This window comes from Ylistrum balloti, unplaced genomic scaffold (genome assembly GCF_031769215.1).
Source record: "Ylistrum balloti isolate Yb309-2 unplaced genomic scaffold, AGI_CSIRO_Ybal_v1 Utg370374, whole genome shotgun sequence".
In the NCBI taxonomy this organism is placed as follows: domain Eukaryota; kingdom Metazoa; phylum Mollusca; class Bivalvia; order Pectinida; family Pectinidae; genus Ylistrum; species Ylistrum balloti.
Window position 1 is genome coordinate 24,374 of NW_026782262.1, and position 27,215 is coordinate 51,588.

The 27,215-nt window shown below is 35.0% G+C and overlaps 1 protein-coding gene across 1 annotated transcript; it reads left to right on the forward strand.

The window, feature by feature from the left end:
• Positions 1-559: 559 nt before the first annotated feature.
• On the forward strand, positions 560-27,215 carry LOC132554059 (SH3 domain-binding protein 2-like). Its single transcript, XM_060218356.1, has 15 exons — positions 560-645; positions 13,542-13,642; positions 13,875-13,961; positions 15,769-15,871; positions 18,483-18,600; positions 19,300-19,370; positions 21,627-21,775; positions 23,108-23,350; positions 23,833-23,894; positions 24,013-24,041; positions 24,212-24,257; positions 24,501-24,562; positions 25,657-25,717; positions 26,033-26,086; positions 26,888-27,215. The coding sequence occupies exons 2-15, from the start codon at positions 13,594-13,596 to the stop codon at positions 27,041-27,043; spliced, it is 1,290 nt and encodes a 429-aa protein (XP_060074339.1). The 5' UTR covers positions 560-645; positions 13,542-13,593; the 3' UTR covers positions 27,044-27,215.

Below are 27,215 nucleotides of genomic sequence, written 5' to 3' on the forward strand. Positions count from 1 at the left end.
GTCATATATTAAGATATTAATTTTAATTACGTTTGTTCTTTTAATTGTTTATGTTTCATGTAATTTGCTCAACTAGAATGTTTAATTTTCTTGGCTGCAGTTGTTGTATTTTCTCTTTATATATCGAAAAACATCGCAAGAACTATAACTACTACATTGATGTTTACACTTTGAAAACTACACCATTAAATAATGCGAAGTCTTCTTTTTATACAAAAATGTTTTTTACGAGGTGGCGCAGCGATTAATTTTTAAACAAAGGGTTTTATATATTAAAGATGTTTTTTACGAGGTGACGCAGGGATCAATTTATAAACAAAGGGTTTTATGTAAAAAAATATTTTTTAGGAAGTGACGCAGCGGTCATTGTACAAACATTTTTTTACACCGTGAACTGTTCCTACCAGTGACTGTACGACACGTTTACTCGTGCAAGAAATGTGTACACGTGTACGTATACATTCAGTGGTATTACGTTATCTAAACACCAATACACACACTGTTATATAGATGGCCATACAAATAAACTTCCTCGTTACAAAATTTAGCGAATCAGAGTCTATGTGTGCCAGTTTTTTTTCTGACTTTATAATTCCTGGATTATACTTATTTTAGATGTCCCATGACCATAACACCGGATACCTGGTGAGTATAGAATTGTTTATTAAAATATACGACATCATTTGATGTCCATATCGTCAACAATTCATTTAAAATGACATAACTTGTACGAATGAGGAGATTTACTTCCTTCTTGGAATGAAAATGTATAAGAGCGTAAGTAAATTTCTTAGATATACGTTTTTCCTACAGCTTTCGTTAACTCTACACTTATCTTCAACGTATCAATATCTTCGTACATTCAAATTTTTGTTACTGAGGGGTGTTCACAGCAAATGAGTTGTACTCAGGGGGTTGGTTCAAAAGATATTTGTGTCAAACTGTGAACATGCGTGAAGTTGTACGCTTTTCATTTAGCTGCCATTGTTTATATTGTGAGGTCAGCAGATCTTAACCCTAGTCTACGAAGACAGTAATTTAAATGTTTTGTTTATTCCTTAACATATATCATGACACCATTAAACCCTGAGGGACAGTCACCATGTGAATTGCCTGATCATCAACATTATGTAAATAACGTTATACAAAGAAATCCCTGAAGGTTGTATATATGTATTAAACTGTAGGCTGGGGTAAGAGTTGATTCCATGGTATTTTTTAATATCGAGACAACAATTCTTATGTCGGAAAGAAACTTCACAGGTAAATCAATATTATATAGAGATTTAATTTAAGTCACTGTTGGGTAAATACGAGTTAGGTGTTTTTCACATGACTGGATATACTCGTCTGGAATAATTGTATACACAATATCTCCGTGATGATGGGAGAGGCATCCGTATCCGGCTTTAGGAGATCATGACACAATCGTTTTATATAACTAAGATTTACCGACGTGTGGGTTAACATCGTCTCATTAAGTCCTTGTAAACAGTATCCAGTGGGAACTGCATCGGTAGCTTCAGAGCAGTATGTTATTATCAATTAATTTTGAAAGTATAGTAAAAAAAATATGAACAGAAATGATAATATGAAATCCAAGAATAATCCATGTTTTGAAAAATTGTAAAATTAAAAACCTCCGGGGTTTGTTATTAAGCTGACAATGCTTAGAACTGTTTGGTTCTTCGATGCATATTGACTTACTCTATTGTGTAGATCTTCCAAATTAGTTAGCTTTAAGAATAAATACCTTTAAATTGTATAGATATTGTGTGTATGATAATGAATTAATTGTATGTTGATAATTTATGTGAATGCTTAACAAGAAATATCAATGTTCTGCAATGTGCAAGATGACTAGTTAATGATACTAAGTATTAAAATTCTGACAGTTCTTCAAGTTACCTCGAATCAGTATCAACACACACACTCACACACACACACACACACACACACACACACACATACATACATCTAAATTTAAGTTACAGGTGAATGAATGTTCGTGGTTCGAATATCATAATCACTTACACATAGTACAAACAGGTGATTGTACTAAGGACACAAATAAAAAGACAAGTCTCGATACGATCTTTATAACTGAAACATTATCCATGTGTACCGGAAAATGAACAAAAGTAAATCATTCAAGGACTTGTGAATCAGAATCAGAATTAACAGCAAGATGATGTACTTCCTCCTTCACTAAGAAGCCTTACAAAAATCATCTCAATCTTGATTTACCGGATATTTAGTGATACCACTGCTGGATGTGTTTTATTCGACGTTCTTGTTGCTAGGAATATTGCATTGAAGATTATATTTACCATTTCGTATTTTTAACAAGTTTTATGATGTTATGCTTTAAGCAGGCATTAGTCTTTAAAAAAATAGTACCGTCATTTTCCTTGTTTTGAACAGAAATCACAGCCCATTCTGTCATCAGTGTGGCGTTGAATAGGTATATTCTCAAGCACAACGTTCTTAGGCTTGGTGGGGTTATCAAAACTAAACTCTTTTGATCTTATACACTAAGATATTCAATTGGACTCTTATGAGCACATACACTAAACAAATACCCATTTCACAACACAAATATAATCCAAACTTTAATTCATTGAAACGAGGGTAAAATATGAACAGAAGGAAGATTTACACGACGGAGACTCCCGAAAAAGTACAAAGAATATATGACCAGGAGTTTCGGATGTGTAAGCTTCTTCTGCTTCATCGGCAACACCTGCCATGCAAATAAAATAAATCCAAGTAATTTTAGGTTCTCAGACGAGAACAAGGTATGCAAAAACGGAACCAACAGGCAAAATAACGAACATCAAAAAGTAAATTATGATTTGAAAGCATTTCTTCTCTTTTCAGGCATCATCTTTAAGACGTCATAAACTGCCAGTTTTTATCTAAGAAAAAAGGCATAGGGCTAACTGTAGGAAATGTTGATAGCACTCCATTAAAAGTAGCATAAAACACGCGTTTATACCACCTAGGTGAGTTAAGGTTGGCTGCAGGTTTTACTGGTTTTATGGTTTTATTTATTGCAATTTTAGTGTCTATGAGTAAAACAATAATAGAAATATTTTGATATTACTAATTACTCATTTTTTATATATCGATGTGATTTGTGATATCACAGTGTGGACAACTTAGTTTCGGGTCTGAATCTAATTTTTGTGTGGTCTAATTTTGTTTTTACCTCAAAATATGATCTATCTAACCACATTTGAACAAATCCAAAGCATAAGTGCAAAATCATGACATCATTTGTAAGTTGAAATATTGTCACTGGTGTGTAAGACTGTGATATCAGGAGTAGGCAATAGGTCAGATTTCGTCTGAGACAAATTATGAACATTTTACAAGTCAGTTTTGTACGTCTCTGTCTATTTTTTCTTCAATCAATATTGATTTTCCGCAGTCGCCTCCAAAGTTCCAAAAAGTATTTCCTTAACATTATTGACGAGTCCTAGAAGAACCAAACAACTGTGTGATGTAGTTTAATTGACGATTTGGTTCAGCTGTATCTTGATATCAATTTGTTTTGACAGGTGCAATCCTCTTTTGTGTCTGTAGTGCAGTCAGTCATCATGATAACCAGAGATGAATAGGATTATTTAAGATATAGGTACATCACGGACAAACAAATCATGTATGTATCAGTAAATTATTATTTTCCTGATCATACAAATGTACCTGTATATTTATACCGATGTCCGGGGTCAGAGACAAGGTGTGCAGTGCTATGAGGCATAAAAATGTACAAACACGAGATCACTTACAATAAGGAAGCTTTTTGAAAGCAGGTGTCTTAGGAATACGAAGGGACGGGATATTAATTAATTTCGATTAACATGGACTAAATATAGCCCTTTTTAACAAAAAAACACCAACTCATTAGCTCTCAATTATCAAATAAGCAAACTTTAATTGATATTCAGAAGCTTGATAGCATGAGTCTTAATTGTGGTAGATCAACATAACGTAGAATACTTAATGACATTACAATAATAATAAAGATGGCAGCTCGTTGGTATAATTAGATGATTAAATACCGCCCCCTCCCCAATCTAGATTATAGATTTTTTTCCCCAAGTCGCCCCCATCTACTGCTGCTATCCAATTGTGTGTCTTTACTACACAGTCTGACTTAACGGCATTATCTATTCCTAGGTCGTTCAGGACAACTTAATGACCAATGAATAAATCTTACATCTAGTTCGTTTTGTTATCTATTGGCCTAACATTTTCATTGTTATGTAAATGAAGGAAGTACGCCTCCTGAGGACAGTGGGTTCTAAACGGCAAATTAAAATCTAAAACAATATCATGCATGTACGTATTTTAGATAATTATTCGGTCTTGATCTTTCTAAGAACAGTAGTTAAGTCTCAACAAACCCTACCTGGGGCAGAGAGCTGAGTCTTATTACAGGAAATAAGGTCAATTTTCTATTTTATTGTAGGGTGTTTTTATTTAAATCTTATTTCATCTTCTGTGCAAGAGAACAAAGCCAGGAACAAAGGAACTAATTTTGAGAAAAATCAGTGCAGGTCCAGTACTTTTTTTTAACAATATCACGGCTACCTATGGTGTTTACGTATCGCGGTTGATTCGATATTCAAGGGCCTGTTCCCATCATCGCAATCTTCGTGCAAGACATCGTCGACTGACAAACTCGTAACACAGGATTTCAAAAGATGCAGGTTGATGAAAAGTGATGGAAAGTTTTAAGGTTGCCATAATGATCTCATTGGCAAAAAAATCTGTTTCTTTGTGCGATACGAAGCTGGACATGTTTGATGCTCGCCAGTTTGCCTGTTGGTTCCGTTGATGTGTACCCTGTTTCACTGAAAAAACGTGACATTACTTAGTTGGATTGACATAAGTTTCATGGCTAGTCAATGAAATAGAAGACGTTTATTGTTCCGAAACACCTGGTCTTATTCTCCCTGTACTTTTTTATGAGTCTCCGTGTAAATCTTTCTTTTGTTCATTTTTTGCCTTAGATTCCTGGAATGTGATTTTGGATTATGATAATGTTGACATGTTGGTGTTATTCTTTTATTTTTGTTTTCTGTTTATAACGGTGGCTGCTTTCAAGATTTTTTCGTATTATTATTTTTTTCTGGGATTGAATAAAACTGTGAAAAATCATTATTATTGATACAAGTTATGCACGGCTTTCAATAATTTGTTCGCGTGATATGTCAGGTAGAAAGCCCTCCAGTTGTACACTCTTAAATTTCGGTCGTCTTAACCAAATACGTCAATGTTTTCCTCTTTCAGTAACATTTGAGTAAACGTACCCCTTAACCCTTCTATAACTGGGATCGCAGTGCAAACATCGTGATAACCATGCGTTACAGGCAATCCATGCGTTATAGGCCATCGCCACCCAGAAATCCTTCTGATGCTCTACCTCAGATCCACCTATAGAGTATATATCCGTATCTAAAGGCTGTTTTACTTCCTATTTAACGTTTATAGATATAAATCAAACTCGAATTTCCTTGCAAGGACAAGTGCAAAGAGAACAACTGGGTTGTACAGGAGTAATATACTATTACCTGATAGAAGGTCAAGAAGTTGGTTGGGACAACATTCCACTTTTCAAGGGTTTATCTGATAAATCGAATGCTTTAGTAGAGAAGGATTATAAATGTCAGAAAAAACCCCGGTTTACTGGTTCGGCAATATTGATTGGTATATATACGATGAATTCCGAAGAAGTCTTGGTTCACGTATAAAAAACTTTCAGTTTCTGGAAGTGAAATATTGATCAAATATAATTTTTTCATTATCATAGATCCTTAAGGTCACGACTCACTGTTTATAGTGATACTCCTTTGTTTGTACACGTAACGACGTCATTTTATTTCTGTATTCAATAATAAACACAATGAATCCCCATGGATTCTATAAATTGTATGTAGCTGTCATTTAGTAAAATATAGCATTAATCATGAATATGATACTTAGATAAGGCCCCGGTTACTCAAATACTTAAAGTTAGTTAGTGGTTAGTGACAATTTTTAATTTCTGTCACTGAACAATCTGTTAAATACAACATTTATGCCCAAAATATATCAATCCGATCTTAACAAAACTATAATTTAAAAAAAAAATGTTTTCAATTTGATTAATTTATTTTTTAAAATTATCATTAACCTCAGGTTATATCTAACCAGTCATTGAACAACCAGGCATTGGTGTCCAAAATTGACATACGGTGTTATAAAGTTTCTAGGAAATGCTATTAATAAAAAGTGTCCTTCCTTTGTTTAAATAATCATAGTGTTAGAAAGAAATTTAGTCTAACAATACTACAAAATACATATTCAGATGACAAAGGTTTTATCTTATCTAAAGGCGGACTCTTTCAGCTGACTCTTAATGTTCCAATGGTGACACGCTGTGCAGGACTGTTTAACAATCTCAGCCCGTATTCCCTAACACTCCATATTTACAAGGGCTTTTAACAAACGGAAACAAGACACTTGCATGATCCACCATGGTTTCAGTCATACACACAATGTACTGATGATGTTTTGAGATTGAAAAATAATAATATTATAAGATGAACAAATATTTCCTCCCGGAATTTCCATATTTTTGTTTAAGAAAAAGGAAATCTTAAAAGAACGGGCAATGAACAAAAATTCAATATGTATTCAAAATTTTTCAACATTTATTTTTAAGATGACCATTCTTTCAGCTCTTGCTCACGAAACTTCCTTCTACATTTCCTTCACTACATGTTAATTGATAAATAATATAAGTAAGGAAGGAAATGCTTTTCAAGGAATGTAAAATTGTCTAACACACTATGTACACACGGTTAGCCTGCTGTGGCTGACACACCATGTACACACGGTTAGCCTGCTGAGGCTAACACACTATGTACACACGGTTAGCCTGTTGTGGCTGACACACTATGTACACACGGTTAGCCTGTTGTGGCTGACACACTATGTACACACGGTTAGCCTGCTGTGGCTAACACACTATGTACACACGGTTAGCCTGCTGTGGCTAACACACTATGTACACACGGTTAGCCTGCTATGACTAACACACTATGTACATACGGTTAGCCTGCTGTGGCTAACACACTATGTACACACGGTTAGCCTGCTGTGGCTAACACACTATGTATACACGGTTAGCCTGCTGTGGCTGACACACCATGTACACACGGTTAGCCTGTTGTGGCTAACACACTACATACACACGGTTAGCCTGCTATGACTAACACACTATGTACACACGGTTAGCCTGCTGTGGCTAACACACTATGTACACACGGTTAGCCTGCTGAGGCTAACACACTATGTACACACGGTTAGCCTGCTGAGGCTAACACACTATGTACACACGGTTAGCCAGCTGTGGCTGGCTAACACAATATGTAAACACGGTTAGTCTGCTGTGGCTAACACACTATGTACACACGGTTAGCCTGCCGTGGCTGACACACTATATACACACGGTTAGCCTGCTGTGGCTAACACACTATGTACACACGGTTAGCCTGCTGTGGCTAACACACTATGTACACACGGTTAGCCTGCTGTGGCTAACACACTATGTACACACGGTTAGCCTGCTGTGGTTATGTATACACGGTTAGCTGTGGCTAACACACTATGTATACACGGTTAGCCTGCTGTGGCTAACACACTATGTATACACGGTTAGCCTACTGTGGCTAACACACTATGTATGTACGGTTAGCCTGCTGTGGCTGACACACTATGTACACACGGTTAGCCTGCTATGGCTAACACACTATGTACACACGGTTAGCCAGCTGTGGCTGACGCACCATGTACACACGGTTAGCCTGCTGTGGCTAATACACTATATACACACGGTTAGCCTGCTGTGGCTAACACACTATGTATACACGGTTAGCCTGTTGTGGCTGACACACTATGTATACACGGTTAGCCTGCTGTGGCTAACACACTATGTATACACGGTTAGCCTGCTGTGGCTAACACACTATGTATACACGGTGGCTAACAGCCTGCTGTGGCTAACACACTATGTATACACGGTTAGCCTGCTGTGGCTAACACACTATGTATACACGGTTAGCCTACTGTGGCTAACACACTATGTATACACGGTTAGCCTGCTGTGGCTAACACACTATGTATACACGGTTAGCCTGCTGTGGCTAACACACTATGTATACACGGTTAGCCTGCTGTGGCTAACACTCTATGTACACACGGTTAGCCTGCTGTGGCTAACACACTATGTATACACGGTTAGCCTGCTGTGGCTAACACACTATGTATACACGGTTAGCCTACTGTGGCTAACACACTATGTATACACGGTTAGCCTGCTGTGGCTAACACACTATGTATACACGGTTAGCCTGCTGTGGCTAACACACTATGTATACACGGTTAGCCTACTGTGGCTAACACACTGCACACTATGCACACTGTGGCTAACACACTATGTATTACGGTTAGCTGTGTCTAACACACTATGTATGTATACACGGTTAGCCTGCTGTGGCTAACACACTATGTATACACGGTTAGCCTACTGTGGCCAGCACACTATGTATGTACGGTTAGCCTGCTGTGGCTAACACACTATGTATACACGGTTAGCCTACTGTGGCCAGCACACTATGTATGTACGGTTAGCCTGCTGTGGCTAACACACTATGTATACACGGTTAGCCTGCTGTGTCTAACACACTATGTATACACGGTTAGCCTGCTGTGGCTAACACACTATGTATACACGGTTACTGTGGCTTATGTATACACAGTTAGCTGTGTGACTAACACACTATGTATACACGGTTAGCCTGCTGTGTCTAACACACTATGTATACACGGTTAGCCTGCTGTGTCTAACACACTATGTATACACGGTTAGCCTACTGTGTCTAACACACTATGTATACACGGTTAGCCTGCTGTGGCTAACACACTATGTATACACAGTTAGCCTGCTGTGACTAACACACTATGTATACACGGTTAGCCTACTGTGTCTAACACACTATGTATACACGGTTAGCCTGCTGTGTCTAACACACTATGTATACACGGTTAGCCTGCTGTGTCTAACACACTATGTATACACGGTTAGCCTGCTGTGTCTAACACACTATGTATACACGGTTAGCCTGCTGTGGCTAACACACTATGTATACACGGTTAGCCTGCTGTGGCTAACACACTATGTGGCTAACACACTATGTATGTACGGTTAGCCTGCTGTGTCTAACACACTATGTATACACGGTTAGCCTACTGTGGCTAACACACTATGTATGTACGGTTAGCCTACTGTGGCTAACACACTATGTATGTACGGTTAGCCTGCTGTGGCTAACACACTATGTATACACGGTTAGCCTGCTGTGGCTAACACACTATGTATACACGGTTAGCCTGCTCTGGCTAACACACTATGTATACACGGTTAGCCTGCTGTGGCTAACACACTATGTATACACGGTTAGCCTACTGTGGCTAACACACTATGTATGTACGGTTAGCCTGCTGTGGCTAACACACTATGTATACACGGTTAGCCTACTGTGTCTAACACACTTAGCACACATTATAGATTATTTTGCTTTAAATAAGCACTAAGCACTGTGTTAAAAGACTCAGAAGAACCACCCCTTCAGTGGCCCACTTTTATTCGCCGCATACGAATATACTATGAAATACAGCCACCCCAATAAGTGTGATCTGTCCAGTGAATAGAAGACATCGGAAACCGACCCTGATCTGCAAGGAACATGCAGTGAGATTCAGCAGGGATACTCTCCCCATTGTGTAACAACCCCTCCAAAACTAAGGTGATTTAGTGTTGTAAGGGGAACACTACACGATAAATGTTAACAAAGGAAAAAGATAGTAATCACCTTTGATTATGCCTCCTAAGATGAAATCAATCGATTATTCAGATGAAATATGTGATACTATACTATACTATACTATACTATACTATACTATACTACACTACACTACACTACACTACACTACACTACACTACACTACACTACACTACAGAGCGCTGTACTGTACTGCACAGTACTGTACTGTACTACACTATACTGCACTGCACTGAACTGCACTATACTGTACTGTACTATACTATACTATGCTGTACTATACTATACTCTACTATACTATACTATACTCTACTATATTATACTATACTCTACTATACTATACTATACTATACTATACTATACTATACTATACTATACTATACTATACTATACTATACTATACTATACTATACTATACTATACTATACTATACTATACTGTACTATACTATACTATACTGTACGGTACTGCACTGTAGTTCTGTACTGTACTGTACTGTACTATACTATACTATACTATACTATACTATACTATACTGTACTATACTATACTGTACGGTACTGCACTGTAGTTCTGTACTGTACTGTACTGTACTATACAGTACTGCGCTGCACTGCACTGCACTGTACTGTACTGTACTATACTCTACTATACTCTACTCTACTGTACTATACTATACTATAATATACTGTACTATACTGTACTGTACTATAATGTAAAGTACTGCACTGCACTGTACTGTACTGTACTGTACTGTACTATACTATACTGTACTATAATGTAAAGTACTGCACCGCACTGCACTGTACTGTACTGCACTACACTGTACTGTACTGTACAGTACTGTACAGTACTGTACTATACTATACTGTACTGTACTATATTGTACTGTACTGTAATGTACTTTACTGCACTGCACTTTAATGTTCTGTACTATACTTTGCTGCACTGCACTGCACTGTACTGTACTCTACTATACTCTACTCTACTCTACTATACTATACTATATTTTACTGTACTGCACTATACTGTACTATACTGTAATGTACTGCACTGTAATGTACTGTACTATACTGTACTGCACTTCACTGCACTGCACTCTACTGTACTGTACTGTACTGCACTATACTATACTCTACTGTGCTGTACTGTACTGTTCTGTACTGTACTATACTATACTATACTATACTATACTATACTATACTATACTATACTATACTATACTATACTATACTATACTATACTATAATATATTGTACTGTACTGTAATATATTGTACTGTACTGTAACTATACTATACTGTATTATACTATACTATACTGCACTATACTGTTCTATACTATACTATAGTATATTGTACTGTACTGTAATATATTGTACTGTACTGTAACTATACTATACTGTATTATACTATACTATACTGTACTATACTATACTGCACTATACTGTTCTATACTATACTATAATATATTGTACTGTACTGTACTATACTGTACTGTACTGTACTGTACTATATTGTACTGTACTGTACTGTACTGCACTGCACTGTACTGTACTATACTGTACTATACTATACTGTACTATACTGTACTGTACTGTACTGTACTGTACTGTACTGTACTGTACTATACTGTACTATACTGTACTGTACTATACTGTACTATACTATACTGTACTATACTGTACTGTACTATACTGTACTGTACTGTACTGTACTGTACTGTACTATACTATACTGTACTGTACTATACTGTACTATACTGTACTGTACTGTACTATACTGTACTATACTGTACTATATTGTACTGTACTGTACTTTACTGCACTTTACTGCACTGCACTGCACTGTACTGTACTGTACTGTACTGCACTGCACTGCACTGCACTGTACTATAATGCACTGCACTACACTGTATTGTACTGTACTGCACTACACTGTACTGCAATGTACTTACACCATACCACATTACACCACACCTACACTACACCACACCACAATACACATTACGCCACACTACACCATACCACACCACACCACACCACAATACACTACACCACACCAAACCACACCACACTACACAACACCACACTACACCACAATACACACTCTGCCATACCACACTACACCACACCTACACTACTCTCCACACCTATACTACACACCACACCACATTACACCACACCTACCCTACATTACACACTACACTACACATCACATCAAAACACACCACACAATCACTACACTAAACCACAATACACCACACCACACCACACTACACACTACACCACACTACACTACACCACACCACACCACACCACACCACACTACATCACACTAAACTACACCACACCACACCACACTACACCACACCACACCACACTACATCACACTACGCTACACCACACTACTCCACACCACACCACACCACACCACACCACACAACACTATACCACACCACACCACACTACACCACACTTCACCACACAACACCACACCACACTACACCACACTACACTACACTACACTACACTACATCACACTGCACTACACCACACCACACCACACCACACTACATCACACTACACTACACCACACTACACCATACCACACCACACCACACTACATCACACTACACCACACCACACAACACTACACCACACCACACCACACTACACTACACTATGCTGTGCTGTGTTGTATAGTACTGTACTATACTATACTAGTATTTCAAAAATGCAAGCGGTTTTTTATCATCATCATCATCATCATCATCATCATCATCATCATATTTTATAATTTGAGCTCACATTTTGTTCGATACTTTTACTGACAAATTCATTTCACAAAATCTTCAATAAAATACCGTCGACAAAATGTCGGCCACCACTATGTTTTCCCCCATGGTAGCCGCCTACCGTATGTCAGATTTGTGTTTAATATGTAAAGACCGAATGTCCTGCGTGAAACATTACACAATGGTATGCACAGGGTGCATAGAATACCCTACATAATTACATACAAATTGATATAACAATCCAGGATCTTAATGACAAGGCTATTCGAACAGGCGTTCTCTATTGAATATTATCTTGTCATTAAAGACAAATGTTATGATTTCATACCGATAAGAACAGATAAAAAAACTGGTATAAAACTTACATCGGAAATATATGTGGGTATGATAGTATCCAGTGGAATACACCTTCATACAGTGTAGTCGTAATTAACATGGGTACCTAACAGCTTTAAGAGACCAAATTTGAGTTCTACTATCCCATTGCTACATTTGGAATCTTATATTTTCTGTCCTTTCTGTCCATTCGTTTTCACCTCACGTGACCTTGGCTGTTGCGAGCACGTAAAGTGGTAGACAGAATGACGCAGAACGTAAATGCTCATAAGGAAATAAAGTTCATATAAAAAGAAAACTTCGAATTTTATGAATTGAAGCTGATCATTATTTTAAAGATCTAATGTAAATAAATATACGAAATACAAGTTACAACTGACAGTCTGATGTCAGCTAAAAAGTATTCTATGGTGTCTGATTTTACATCTGACAAATGACAAAGAGATATTATGTTAAAGCTGTTTTAGACTTAGTTTTGATATGCAATCTCATATTTCTTTTTGTATAATTTTAGATTTGTCATCTGGCTTTGTTTCCACTTAACATCTTCGTGTGATGGTGACGTCATGGCGTCCATATATGAGGGGGAAATTCCGCAGCCTCTTCAGAATATAGGTATATTTCTTAGTCATTCATGATTAAAGAAATTATGTAAAGATTTTTTATTTCCATGGTTCTCATTTCGGAACGTGACATTATATACTTTATGTGTTTTATATTGAACTACCGAAACAAGAGGAAATCGCATAGTAATTAAACGAATTTATTTGATCTAAGTTTAATGTATTAGTTGCATAAAATTTGCTGTGTTTAAAAAGTATTGTATTTATTTATTTTTAATTTACAGGTTGTCAGGATTTACTTATGACGGAAAACACATACAGTGGATGGCTTCGGAAACGTCATTTTGTAAACAAATATTCAATATTCAATTGTAAGTAAATACCTTTAAATAGGAAACTGGCCCCTGACAAATATTACAGCAAATAGTTAGTCTTTATTCCATATTGAAGCTACTACTGTGAGATAACGGTATAACCGGAATCTATAATAGTAACTGTTTACTTGATTGTCTCCGTTCCCTCCTGGGCCTGCAGCTAGCACTTCAGAATATAACTTTCTGTTCCCATTGAATGATTGGGATTTTTAAAATTACTTTTTTCTTCCTGTTTTTGCTTGTTTATTCCCTGCGAAATACGTTTATGGTGGATAATAATTTGGGCGTCCGTGCTTCCGTCCGAGGGCTTTTCAGTGCTGTAACTTCAAAACCATTCAACTCATTTTCATAAAAACTGCTGCATATATCAAGTTAGTGCCCCAGCTGTGCCTTTTGTTCTTGACAACATTTCGTTTTTCTTTTCAATGTGTTACCATGGAAACATAGCCAAAAATACCACAAAATTAGTGTTTACTTTGCTTTCCAGCTACAACTTCCAAACCATTCTACTCAACTCCACAAAACTTTCGGTATATATTAGTTTAGTCTCCTAGTTGTGCTTTTTTTCTTAATGAGGACATTATATTATTTATCTTTTTTCTATTACCATACATTTATTTCGATTTATTGTGACTTCTCGTAGTACTCCAGAGCTTATACAGTGTTGCATTAATTTGTTCATGGACAATACCAAGCTCTATTCAAATATCAACAGTCAAACACACAGGATCTGCATCAAGATATAAACTTTACTATAAGGTTGATATACATGTATAAGATAATATATAAAATGTTGAAATTGAGGAGACGCAAGGAAATTTAATTGATATATTTTTAGGTTTTACACCAACATCTTGGTACAGGGGATAATGCCACGCTTTGCGGCTCCTTGTTTTGTTTGTTGAATCAAGCGTTCGCCTAAGTAAGGAATGATATTGGTTCTGTCCCAACAGCCATGACGTATCAAAGTCATTAAAATGATACTTCGTGCTCAAATTTGTTCACTCAGCATTGATAAAGATTCAACGATGACTGATTAACTCATTGCCAGTCTAACGTGTCTGTTTTTTGTGTCATGGTGCCGTGTCAAGGATATGACATTTCAGTATGACAGAACTATAGAGACGTCCGATCATCCGTAGCCAATGTCTTCTGGCGGTTGCGAAGACGTAAAGGTTATCATATATAGGGGTGGCATTACCCCGCACATGTTGAGTAATATGACAGACTCGAAAATAAAATTCACTTAACCCGAAAGTGTGTTAGTGGTGTTACAAAGTATGTACATATTAAATTGTCGTATCCCTTCCTTATTTGATAGCTCATGTGTAGTTGTGACTGCAGGATACAAGGAAATACATAACGAAGCAAGTACAATGTATTGAGATAGTAACTCAGTTATCATTACATGCTAGTCGAGTCGGACATATAATAGAAAACAATTATGACGAAATCTCTATAATTTCAGGCAACGGAAGCTGGCAAAATAATTTTCATTCTCGCAACGTAACTACTGTTCTCATCGCTGTACCAAATATAGAACACAACTTATTCAAACGAAATTAACACTTTTTGATACGAATTTTACCTGACAAGGGAGATAATTTTAGGAAGTAACTTTCAATATATATTTTTTGTAGGACTAACGCTTTATCTTACACACATATACAATAAAGCTTTATTTATTGTGAAGTCTAAGAGAAACCTAATGATGATCTTATGAAGTTGAACATGTCTTACAGGAAAGAGTTGAGATGACATAACAATTAAGAACCCGATGTATATTGTATGATTTATATTACAGGGCCTCAGGTCTACGTTATTCTCAGCAAAGGTTGTATATATTATTTCAAAAACGAGTATAGCAAAACGGCACTTGGCAAGTTCTCTTTCTACGGATATAACAGGTAAGATTGATACTTGAATTAAAAAAAAATCTTCTCATGTTTCTAAAATTCACTTCATCCTTTTAATTCATGTCAACGGAGGAAAATGGTTTCATGTCAATTATTATTTTTTTTTCCAAACTTTTATTAACAAAAGACAATGACATATACAATACATACAAAACATGGACATACTTTACATATACAGTAACAATACAAAACAAATTTTAACATTGATATACCAATAATCTTGACATTAATACGATAACATATATATATATATAAATCACTACCTGGTTGAGAAAGTAAGGCTGTCACTATGCTGTGTAGGATGTAGTTTTGTCCCTTTAAATGTTCAGGGGAGACCATTTTGCTAGATATTTTTCAAATGAATTATTAATTTTTGAAATAAATTTTTCAGTTTCATTTTGTTGATAAATGAGAGTTTTACATTCTGTAAATGTTGGTTGAATTTCTTTGTATCGGCAGATATAAATGAAATATTTCATGGTTAGGATCAGATAATTTATAACTTTTGGGCCCTTTTCACAAATGAGAGTATGTCAAAAGCATCGAAAAAATCAATTTCAAAATTATCACTTACTGAATTTATCCATACCTTAAATTCATTCCAAATTCTTTTAATAATTACACAATTGAAAAACAAATGTATTTGTGTTTCAGTTTCATTTTTACAAAATGTACATTTATCATCACCAGTAATTTTGATTTTATATAAAAACTCCTTAGTAGTCAAAATTCTGTGTAGTAGTTTAAATTGAAAATTTTGCATTTTTGTTTCTATTGTACAGTATATTGGTAATGTATATATTTTACTCCAACCTATCTTAGTTTCTATGTTCACATTTAAATCTCTATTCCATTTGGCTTGTTTTCCTACAGGATCTATTTTATGTTTGTTCAGTAAGGATTTATATACAAATTTCAAGTCATTTTGAACCATTATTTTCTGAAAATCAGATAAATTTGCTTCATCATTAGGAGTAATTATATCTCTATTTTGTCGTAACTCATGTAATTTATTTTTGGAAATTTTACTTGTCAGAGCAAAGTATTTAATAAAGTTCATAGTTGGACATTTAACTTTAATATTTTCAAAATTTAGAAAATAAAATCTATTATCTAACAGGTCGTTAATCTTTTCAACCCCAGATTGTTGGAATGCTATAAATTGTTTGAAATCTTGAAATGGAACATAGTTTAATATATCTTCATGTAATAAGTCTATATGTTTATCTTGGGATTTTTTAAAATCTATCCATGCTAAAAGTGTATCTTTCCAAAAAGGATTTGATATTTTTTTTACTTATTTCGTTTAAAGTTACATTGTTAAAATTCCAAATTCTCTCGTTACCAAATTGATTAAGTAAGGTTTTAGTCAAAGTTTGCCATTGGCCATCACCTGTGTATAATCTTTTTAACCATTTTACCTTTAAGTATTTAATAAAGCTTTCTATATGTATCATTTCCAAGCCACCTTCATCATAATCAAGTATCAAAGTGTTTCTTTTAATCATATCAGGTTTGTACCCCCATATAAATTTATAAAAAACAGAATTAAATTCTTGAAGCCATTTTTTTCCAGGGTTTGGTAAAGAGTAAAATAAATGTGTTAATATGGGTAATGCAAGTGTTTTCACTACTGTGATTTTTCCAATAAGTGAAAGTTTACGTCTCGACCACATACCTAATAGTTTTTTAATGTTAGTTAGCTTATCCTTAAAATTGATTTCAATAATTTTAGACAATTCTAATGAAAAGTTTATTCCCAAAAGTTTAAATTTATCAGTTAACCATTGAAGGTTAAGCTCGGGGCATAAGATCATATCTGAATATTTATTCCTTCCAATCCACATTACCTTACATTTGTGTATATTAAGTCTAAGGCCAGACACCAAGGTGAAATATTGAAAAGTTTTAATTGTATTTGAAAGTGAGTTTTCAGAACCATCCAGAAACAGAAAAGCATCATCCGCATATTGCCCTAGTAAATATTCTTTGTCTTCTATTTTTATACCCTTGATTCCATTGTTTTTCTTAAGAGCTAAACCTAATATTTCAACTCCAATTATAAACAAGTATGGTGAAACATGGTCACCTTGACGACAACCCCTCTGTATATTAAAAAAATCTGGAAAATGCCCATTATTAATCATCCTACTTTTAGTATTATGATGAAATGTTTTGATCCATTGAATAAGAGACTCACCAAAATTAAAAGGCTGCAATGCTCTATATATAAATTTCCATTCAACTGAGTCAAATGCTTTCTCGAAATCTACCAATAATAATATACCAGACCTGTTATTTTCCTCTAAGTAATGCATCAAGTCAAAAACTAATCGCGTATTTTCCCCAATAAACCTTCCTTTCATAAAACCTTTTTGTGTATTGCTAATTATGTTTGGAAGCACCTGTTTTATTCTATTTGCAATTGAAGCAGAAGCAATTTTATAATCAATATTAAGCCATGTCAATTATTGTTATGTTACGAATTTATTTGCAATTTGAATAAAGTGACTGTATACAAAGCGACAAAATACTTATTGCATGTCTGTGTGACTTGTGTAAATGTCTACTGACCATAAATGACTCCATCACTTTTCTTAAGCGTCATGCGTTCGAAAGCTGTAGCCCCGAAGCTTGGACCATGGGCATTTCAGGTAGTTCATACTCACAAAGAATTTAAAACATACTACTTCGCTGCACCATCAGAGAGAGAAATGAAGGTTGGTTTGACATATTTCAATTTTTGTTCGTTGTTTTTGTTTCATTTCTTTTTTTTTTTTTTTTTTTGTTTTGTTAAATTATACAGACAAATTTTCAATACATGCATAATAACTTGTCATAGTGAACAGAGCTAGTGATCTTTCAATATAAATTTAGAATCAAGTACACGGACTCGATAGTAATGTTCAGGGCGTAAATCGTAAACCCAGGATACAGCATGATTTTAAGAGAACGCTTATTACATGGGTATATACTGTACCTTGCCACTATTTGAAATACGGCTTCAGCAACAGACTTATAAACAGTAGGATTATCCCTGTAATTCATGAATATCATAACAACCAAAAGCTTGACAACTAAGTGTGCCTTTTGTGCAGGATTACAAAAATCTGAATTATTTTGCTGGGGATTTGTGACGCCATTAACTTTCGAAATCAAACTAAATTCAGCGGCATTTTGGGGTCACGCTATTGTTGCTGAAATCATTTTCATGTCTTGTTTGGGTAACGGATGCCATTGACGTCATGAATTATGGTCACTTGTGCTAGATATGCAAACGAGAAATTTACGGACAGTACATCCTGGTTATACTCTCATTTTTATTGACCAATCAAATATCGTGTATGTATTACATCTGGAATAAATTAGAATGGACTATTTCCATTTTCATAGCTTTTTGAATTTTTTCCTTCTATCAGGAATGGATGAAACATGTTAAAGGAACCTTGGTGGACGCCAATGGCAAATCTGCAGAATATTATACTTATCGGTAAGTAAAAAGGGATATTGAATAATGTTTGCAATATATTCACTATTCCAAGCAAGTTTGGCATCCTAGAGCTTTATGGAGTGTACCGTTTAGCTGTTCGGGAGACATATATAATTTTTTTTTTTTTTTTTGGTCGTCCGGTTTCAATCGGTAGATGAACTTGTGAGGTAATTGCCAGTGAATGACTGTACAAATTGAAGTTTTGATATACCATTTATATCAATGAAGACGTCTCTAGCAAATGTTTAAGCGTCTGCTATATATAGTGAAGGATAAGGTGGTTATCGCTAATGATATTTAAAACTGAATTAAACAAAGATCAAATTTAAGTTTTTAATGTAAGCTATAACCCTTATTGAAATACTTTATTGCACTCCCTGCTTTAGTTAGTTTATAACTGATGAAGGATATCGTTATCCCATCGAAATTGTCAGATTGACTAGAGTACGTGCACATTTGCTTTCAAATACCATAAAGTTTTGTGCATAGCACCTGTAACGATGAAAACGACAGAAAGCGCGTGCGGTAGAAAGTTACGGCGAAAGAGAGAAAATTAGATTAGTGAGTGTCGTGTTTGATCACCGCTGTACATGTCTGTCAACTGCCAATAATATATTCAAATAATATAAGCAGAACATTACCGTTTGAATAAGGTATTTTCATTTTCCAATTTTAAAAAGGCACAAAGAAAAGTGAACATAAGTTTTTCTTTTCAATTTTCTTTTCACGAGATTATACGAGATTCGGTCGTTTTAGGGAAATCATGATTATGATGATCAAAATGGCGGTTGTAAAATAATATCGCTATACGCACCCGAATTGTGCGCTAAAATATCCGAAATATCGATATCAATTAGAGTAAAGTTGCTTTCAAATGTCATAAATGAAAGTGATTCATGTAAATAATATTTCGCATTGATGAGAACATTCGCACACGATCGGTAAGTATAACAGGTATGCTTGTCGTCCTACTTAAAAACGCAGTTGGATGCAAAATTATGACTGCATTAAAATCAGAAATATCCCTGGTTAGATGCAGTAGAGAAATGATAAATCAACGAAAATGGAATTAATACTCGTCGTGTTGTTAACAAACTTTACAAGTAGAAACGTATGACACTTGTTTTTATGCCTGGCGGTTCTGATGTTGTTAAACCTGTTCTCATTTGGGAACGTGATATTAACGGAGAACACGTACCGTTCAGGAACATCTTGTCTTATTATCTTTCTTCTTTTTTCCATGAGTCTTTGTGTACTTAGTTTCGTGTAATTTGAGCTTGGATTTAGAATCTTGTGGCGCTTTCTTCGTTGTTTTTGCATTAGGTATTAAATTTGAGATATTCTTTTAGAGTAAAAAAAAAAAAAAAAAAGCAAAAACATCTTTGCTTTATTGCTTGATCACTTGCTGCCTAGAAAATTTCCCTTTTCCTCCTGAACTTTTCCTTCCTTCCTTTCATGACGGGTCGCCTGCACTCGACTGCTTCCCTGTGACCTTTACAGCTTTTCTATCTTCTTACTTAAGTGGTACTACAAACATTAAATAATCAATCAAGAATGATACTGCCAATAGAATTACACTTGAGAGCATGACATTCCCAGTTACGCATACACATGATGGTGATGTTGATAGTATAAAGTACCATTCACCAAGCTGACAGTGATTGTTACTATTAACTGTATTAAGTGTATGTTTACACAAGAAACCGAGATTGACCTAGGTCTCGTGTTGCATGCATATTTGTGCAAATTGTTGAATGAAATTAAAGCTTACGTGAATAGCTCTTACTGACACATGTTAATCTGATAAAATTTTGTAATTTTTTGTTTGTTATTGCATTGCTTCAAAATGTAGAAACATATCCTTGATAAGGCAAACGTTGATACCCCTTAAATCTTGTCTATCATTATTTAAAGTCACTGATTCACTCATTGATAAAATGAAAACTTATGGCAAACTCATGTAAAAAACCAATACAAAAACAAAAAGCAAACAAAACACCAAACAAAAAAGGCCTATATATACAAACTTTCAAAAGATTTTATGTATTATGTAATTTGTAAAAAAAGTGTCTATTTTTATCACCGGAATGTGATATCACGTGTACATCTCGTTGATTGATTAACCAACGCAATAGTTATCTAATAGGAAATAAGTATTGTTTAACTTTAAAACACAATGTTCGATTAAGACGTTTTTGAAAAATGTTGAATGTAAAAATTTAATGATGAACAATAACGATTGGGTTTATTTTACAGACGAGCAGCCAAAGAAAGTAAAGATAAACTTCTTGATGATGAATCTACAACATACAATGAAATTGAAACCAACATATATGGGGACACGCCTTCATTTACTGTTGACAAGGACTACAAGAAAAAATATAGAATTAAAATGAACGATGAAGGTAATGCAAACTATTGTTTTATAGAGAAAAAAACGTCAAATGGTTTCTTGCATTTTTTCTAACTTCAGTATCAGGGTTTCTTATGGAATAAATTAGAAATTGGGAATTCCTACCACATCCTGGAGATGGTTATGATGACTTCTGAAAGATCACCCCCATGCAATATATTCTAGTATCTGCCCCTACTTTTGGCGGAAATCAACAGATTATTTTAATTAAGAAAAATAGTATTTAAGAAATTGACGCAATTGAGACATAGTTTTTCTTTCTCTTAACGTATCTCACCTTAAAAAGGCGTCTTCATTCTGGAAGTTGTTAGCTCATCAAGACATGTAAACATGTGTGTTTAATGATAAATGAATAAAAACATATCTGGAATATCTTGATATAAATTGATAATCAAAATAACAGTAGATATTTTGTGGCAAATAAAAGCTGTACACTTTTTGTGGAATTATGTTAATATCTATAGAAATGTTTATTACTTTATCGAAATATATTAACAGTCATTGTAATAACGGATATGCAGAAATTAAGAAAGGAAAAAACGATGTGAAATTCACATTGTCAGCTATGCCTGATTTCACTACAAATCTGCAGTGATTACATGCTGGAGTTGGTTTGGTCTTCAAAAAAGAGTTATAATACTACGGTTCCCGTTTTCTGTTATAAATATCGACAGCTGATTATAAATGCAATATGTACGATGCTTTTTAGGATTCCCAATTGCTTCGTTTTTTATTTGAGAACATGACATTACTTTTGGATCACTTTCATTTGCTTGGCGGTTGTTGTCGATCGAGGAGAAGACGCTCAAAATCGGAAAACTCATAAATCGAAATCTTCATCGCATGCATGGATTATATGTATCACATTCAAAATCTACCATGAGTTATGGTACCGTGATATTTAACGTGAAATAACTCAATTGTGCCTTTTATTAATGAAAGAAATCAGATAGAAGCTCATTTTAATTCACACGAAGAATATTGGTACGGTTCAGAATATACACATGTATTTACCATTGTTTTAGCTAGTGCATCTCCCGATTCAGGTTTTGACTTTATTTTTCGATTGTTCTCATGCGATTCTGAGGCTTCAAACTTTAGGCCCTTAGCATCACTGACTAGTCCTAGAAGCAGCTGTATGATTCCCCTAAATTCAACATTTGACTCTACTCTAACTGTAAATTTGTGTATGTTTCACTCAACGTTTCTTCTTCGGATCCAGTAGGTGGCTGTGTAACATAAACAAAGCAGCAATCGTACAACCAACGAATGAAATAGGATATTGAAGCTTTCAATAAAAACTGATATCTTTTAATTTCCTAAGCATCTGACGAAGAAGATGAGGAACAACCTAGTCGTCCCCCCGATCTACCGCCACCACGAAATGACCGACCACCCCAGCCACTGCCAGACCAATCTCCGACCACTGTCTCTAGGTCGGCAATAGGGTCACAGCTCCCAAACATACCAGGGTCTTCTACCAACACATCCACCAGGGGTCCTCTTCCTGCGACACCCGAAGGCCCACCGACAATTCCTCCACGAAAGGACAACAATGAAACAAGAGGTTGTCATACTGATGAATATAACATCTCAATTATCAAGCAATATTTGCCTTCAAAAATATAGAATTACCACTTTTGGGTTACTAATTCTTTAATTTTTGTTGAGGACAATGGTATGTTAATATTGAACAGATATCTATGTTGCTAAAGGCATGCTTTCTTATTATTGATGAATTTTGGATTTCTGTTGTTTGTTAGATGTGGTACGGCAACGACAACGACTTCACCAACAACGATAATACAAAGGCAAAACAATCGTATTTCAAATAAACATATTACCTGTGCAGTGTTTTTTTTCAAGAATATTGCATCAAAGTGATCAAACCTTTTAGATGATTCGACGTGTTTGCGAGGAGAGTTGCGGAATGTACTAATATAGGTGTCAAATATTGAGTAGTTTTGAAAACACAAATAAAACATATCGCTGTCCGTATTCCGAAATTACCGACAGAAAAATGAAACAACGATGTCCCTTTTATTACAGGTGCCAAAGCCAAAAACAGAGGCTCAAAGGAAAGTAAAGATACACATACACAAAATAGTCGGGTAAGTAACTTTTACCTTTAGGAGATTCATGCAGATACAATATATCATTTTGTAGAATTCCAAATATTTGATAAAACAGTAATATTTCCGATTGTTACCGCTGACTTCTTTTTTTCAGAATGGACATGAGCATGGCGTGTATGAAAAGTAAGTATTTTCTTATAAATACGACGTGAATGTAATTATGTTGAAGTGTCCGGTATTTAATACTGATAAAAGTTGTAGTTATCAGAAAAAAAAAAGTTTTTAAAAAATGGAATTCATAAGTTACATAATCTAAAATGAGTTCCCTCTGCCTCTTTTTTTTTTGTCTGTAGAGCTAAAGAAGTGGAGCCAGACCCAGAACCGGAACAAGCCCAAGAAGTAAGACTATTTATTTATTTTTCCTTTCAGATTTTGTTTTACAATTTAAAGCGTCTGTATAGTATTTTGTAATGCGTATTTAAGAAACCTTTGACATTATTTTGAACTCTCTCAGTTGCAGTCAAAGATTTTTTTCTTTGCGACATGTGAATAACGATCCTACTTATGAAAACTATATTGATAATACAGGCAACAGAATATTCACAAAATTATAGATTGATAAAGTATGTTATTTGATTACAGGATGAAGGTTCATATTGGGATGATATTCACTACACTGACTCAAACTGGGAGAAAGCTAGCGAGTAAGTACTGACTTAACTTATTAATCTTGCTTTGAAAATTCGGTGATGTGCCTCTTTCTTAGCATATAGGGCGACGAAAGTTTCTCTTGCAGCTGCCAGAACAATGCCAACCAACATACAGTTTGATATGCTTAAATGTTGAAATATATAGTTAGAAAAAGGGAATGCTTACTTTGATATAACTAAATGTCTCGGCTCCATTTTGTCTTTCCATCTTTCTGAAAAAGAACTTGATGAAGCAAAAATGTAAGATTGCAACCCCTGTACATGTTCCATGCTCACTACCACAACATTGAGTTATGGTTACATGTCTTTAATCGTTCAAAACAGTGAGATGTTGATAAAATGATGAATTTGCTGAAACAAATGACTAGACTGTTGGATGCATCCTCTATACATGTGACTTGCCCGAGAATAACATTGACAAAAATGGTGAAAATGGTTTTTCTATAAGAAAAAACTCTCACATGATTCTTAGATAAAGTATCTAATTGTGTTAGACAGACAGGACATTTTAACAAAATATCAACTGATCAGAAGTGCACTTTTTTCATCGAACGTAAAACATAATTTAGACAAATTTTTGTCTTAAAGTGTTAATTAGTACTAATTGATTTTCATTTTAGCATCAATGCTTTATTTTAGCCCTTTTCGGGTGTCTCTTATTTTATTTCCTAGCCGTCAATCAAGAAGTTAAACCCAAAATGACATTTATTGTTCATCTCATGTCAAATCGGACCATATCAAGCCAAATTCTATTAGGCTGACGGTTGTTAGTCAGAAAGATCTTATCAAGTCGTTTGAATACTGGTCAGCTGATCAAGGAATCACCGTAAATTTTAGATGTGTAAGCAAAAGGCACACAGATGAATATCACCTTCTAATACGAGTTTGATGACAAAGTGTATACTTAAAATGAATAAATGAGAATCTGAATGATTTTCGAAATCTTATTAATGCTATTTGTTAAATCTCAAATTCACCAGTTTTGACTGTCATTTGAATTTCTTCTGAATTTGTATCGATTTTCAGTATTTTACTAAATTGTTTATCTGAAAGATTATTAAATCGTTTGATAAATCTTATTTTTACAGAATAATTAAAAACCTTGAAACAGATGGTACATTCCTCGTCCGTGATGGCACAAAAGGCAAGGTAAGTGCGCGCAGACTACATGGTATGTAATTATTTTGACGGTTAAATTTTATGTTAGGTAATTAACTATTACCACAAAATTGGAGAAGTGACATGATTAATTCCTTGCTCTTTATTTATATGTTGACTGATAGCACAACCGGTTTCTCGATATAGACACTATTAAAATATTTCTGATATTTCAGTCTGATAAATTTTACATATAACAGGTTTATTCACTATCGAAAGTGAGATATGCAAAAATGCTGTAGTATAAAAAGTAATTTTAACAAATAATGATTATAACGAATATGTGCCTCGTTTTCATTGCTATAGGTTTTACTTGTCTACGCCGATAAAGGACTTAAGAAATACCAAATTCAACAGGACGTAAGTATTTGGTTTTTTATCGTACATTATTGCTGGCCGCGACAGCTTCGTTGGTAGAGTGTTGGTCCATGCTGTCTCGGGTAAAAACCCAAGAGGTGTGGTTGGACGCTCCCTAATTTGGCGGCTTGTACTACTCTGCCGTTGTAGTTGTGTTCTTAGGCAGTGCATTTTACTCTATTGCTATTGATGGTGAGAGAGTAGCTTCCCATATGGTTTTTACCGGGTAACCACCGACTAACTCAATAGATAACACACCATAAAACAAACAGCTGTTCATGTGCCTATACAAAATAGCAAATAACTGAAATATCGATCATGCTAGAAACAAAGTATATCTGTTTAAATAAATTTTGTTGGAATCAGATACAAATAACTAGACCAACGAATGGTCCGTTTTATATCTTTTGAATTGATAAATTATATTTTCGTAAGAAAAATCGAAAGTCACTTCCTCTGTACCCCTTCAAATGAATTTTGAACATTATATAAATCTGTTTTCTGTACACTGAACATTTTGCTCACATGACGATGGAATAATAATGTAGAGAACATTAAAAATACAATCGGATCGTGTTCTCGCTTTTGATGCCGTACAGGATTGAATGTATTATTTCTTATTTCGATTCAACGTTCTGAGAATAACTGATAATACTAGGATATGGTTCTCGCGCTCTAATATTTTTGTTAAAAAATGTTTGTAAAAGAATAATATCTATCGTCCTGAGAAGCCTCAGCCCTATCTCCCATATGCCGCATTGATTTCTTCGCAATGAATTATCCGCATTTTTTTCTTTATTTTAGAAAAATGATCATAAATTTTTCCTGAAAAAAGATGGCCCTCATGCTGATACGTTAGAGGAACTAATGTACGAATACCACATGATAAAAATACCAAACTGTGAGATAAAACTTATTCAACCTTATCTACATCATCCTTCGTACAAGAACCTCAAGTGAACGAAATCAAGAACTGCTGCCGTACGCTGGCACGGATTCAACCAAAGTGCCAAGTGTGTTCATTGCGTATGACACAACAGCCTCCCGTGATATTAATGTTGAATGGAGGACTTGCACATCCTCTTTTGCATTAATGTTCAGTCAAGGACCTGACAGTTGCAGGGGAAAGATC

Excerpts from the sequence above, each read along its gene's own strand:
- LOC132554059 (XM_060218356.1), top strand. The coding sequence starts at position 13,594 with ATGGCGTCCATATATGAGGGGGAAATTCCGCAGCCTCTTCAGAATATA. Across the intron at positions 15,872-18,482 it reads TCTTTCTACGGATATAACAG|CGTCATGCGTTCGAAAGCTG; the intron begins GTAAGATTGATA and ends ACTTTTCTTAAG. Across the intron at positions 19,371-21,626 it reads GCAGAATATTATACTTATCG|ACGAGCAGCCAAAGAAAGTA; the intron begins GTAAGTAAAAAG and ends TTTATTTTACAG.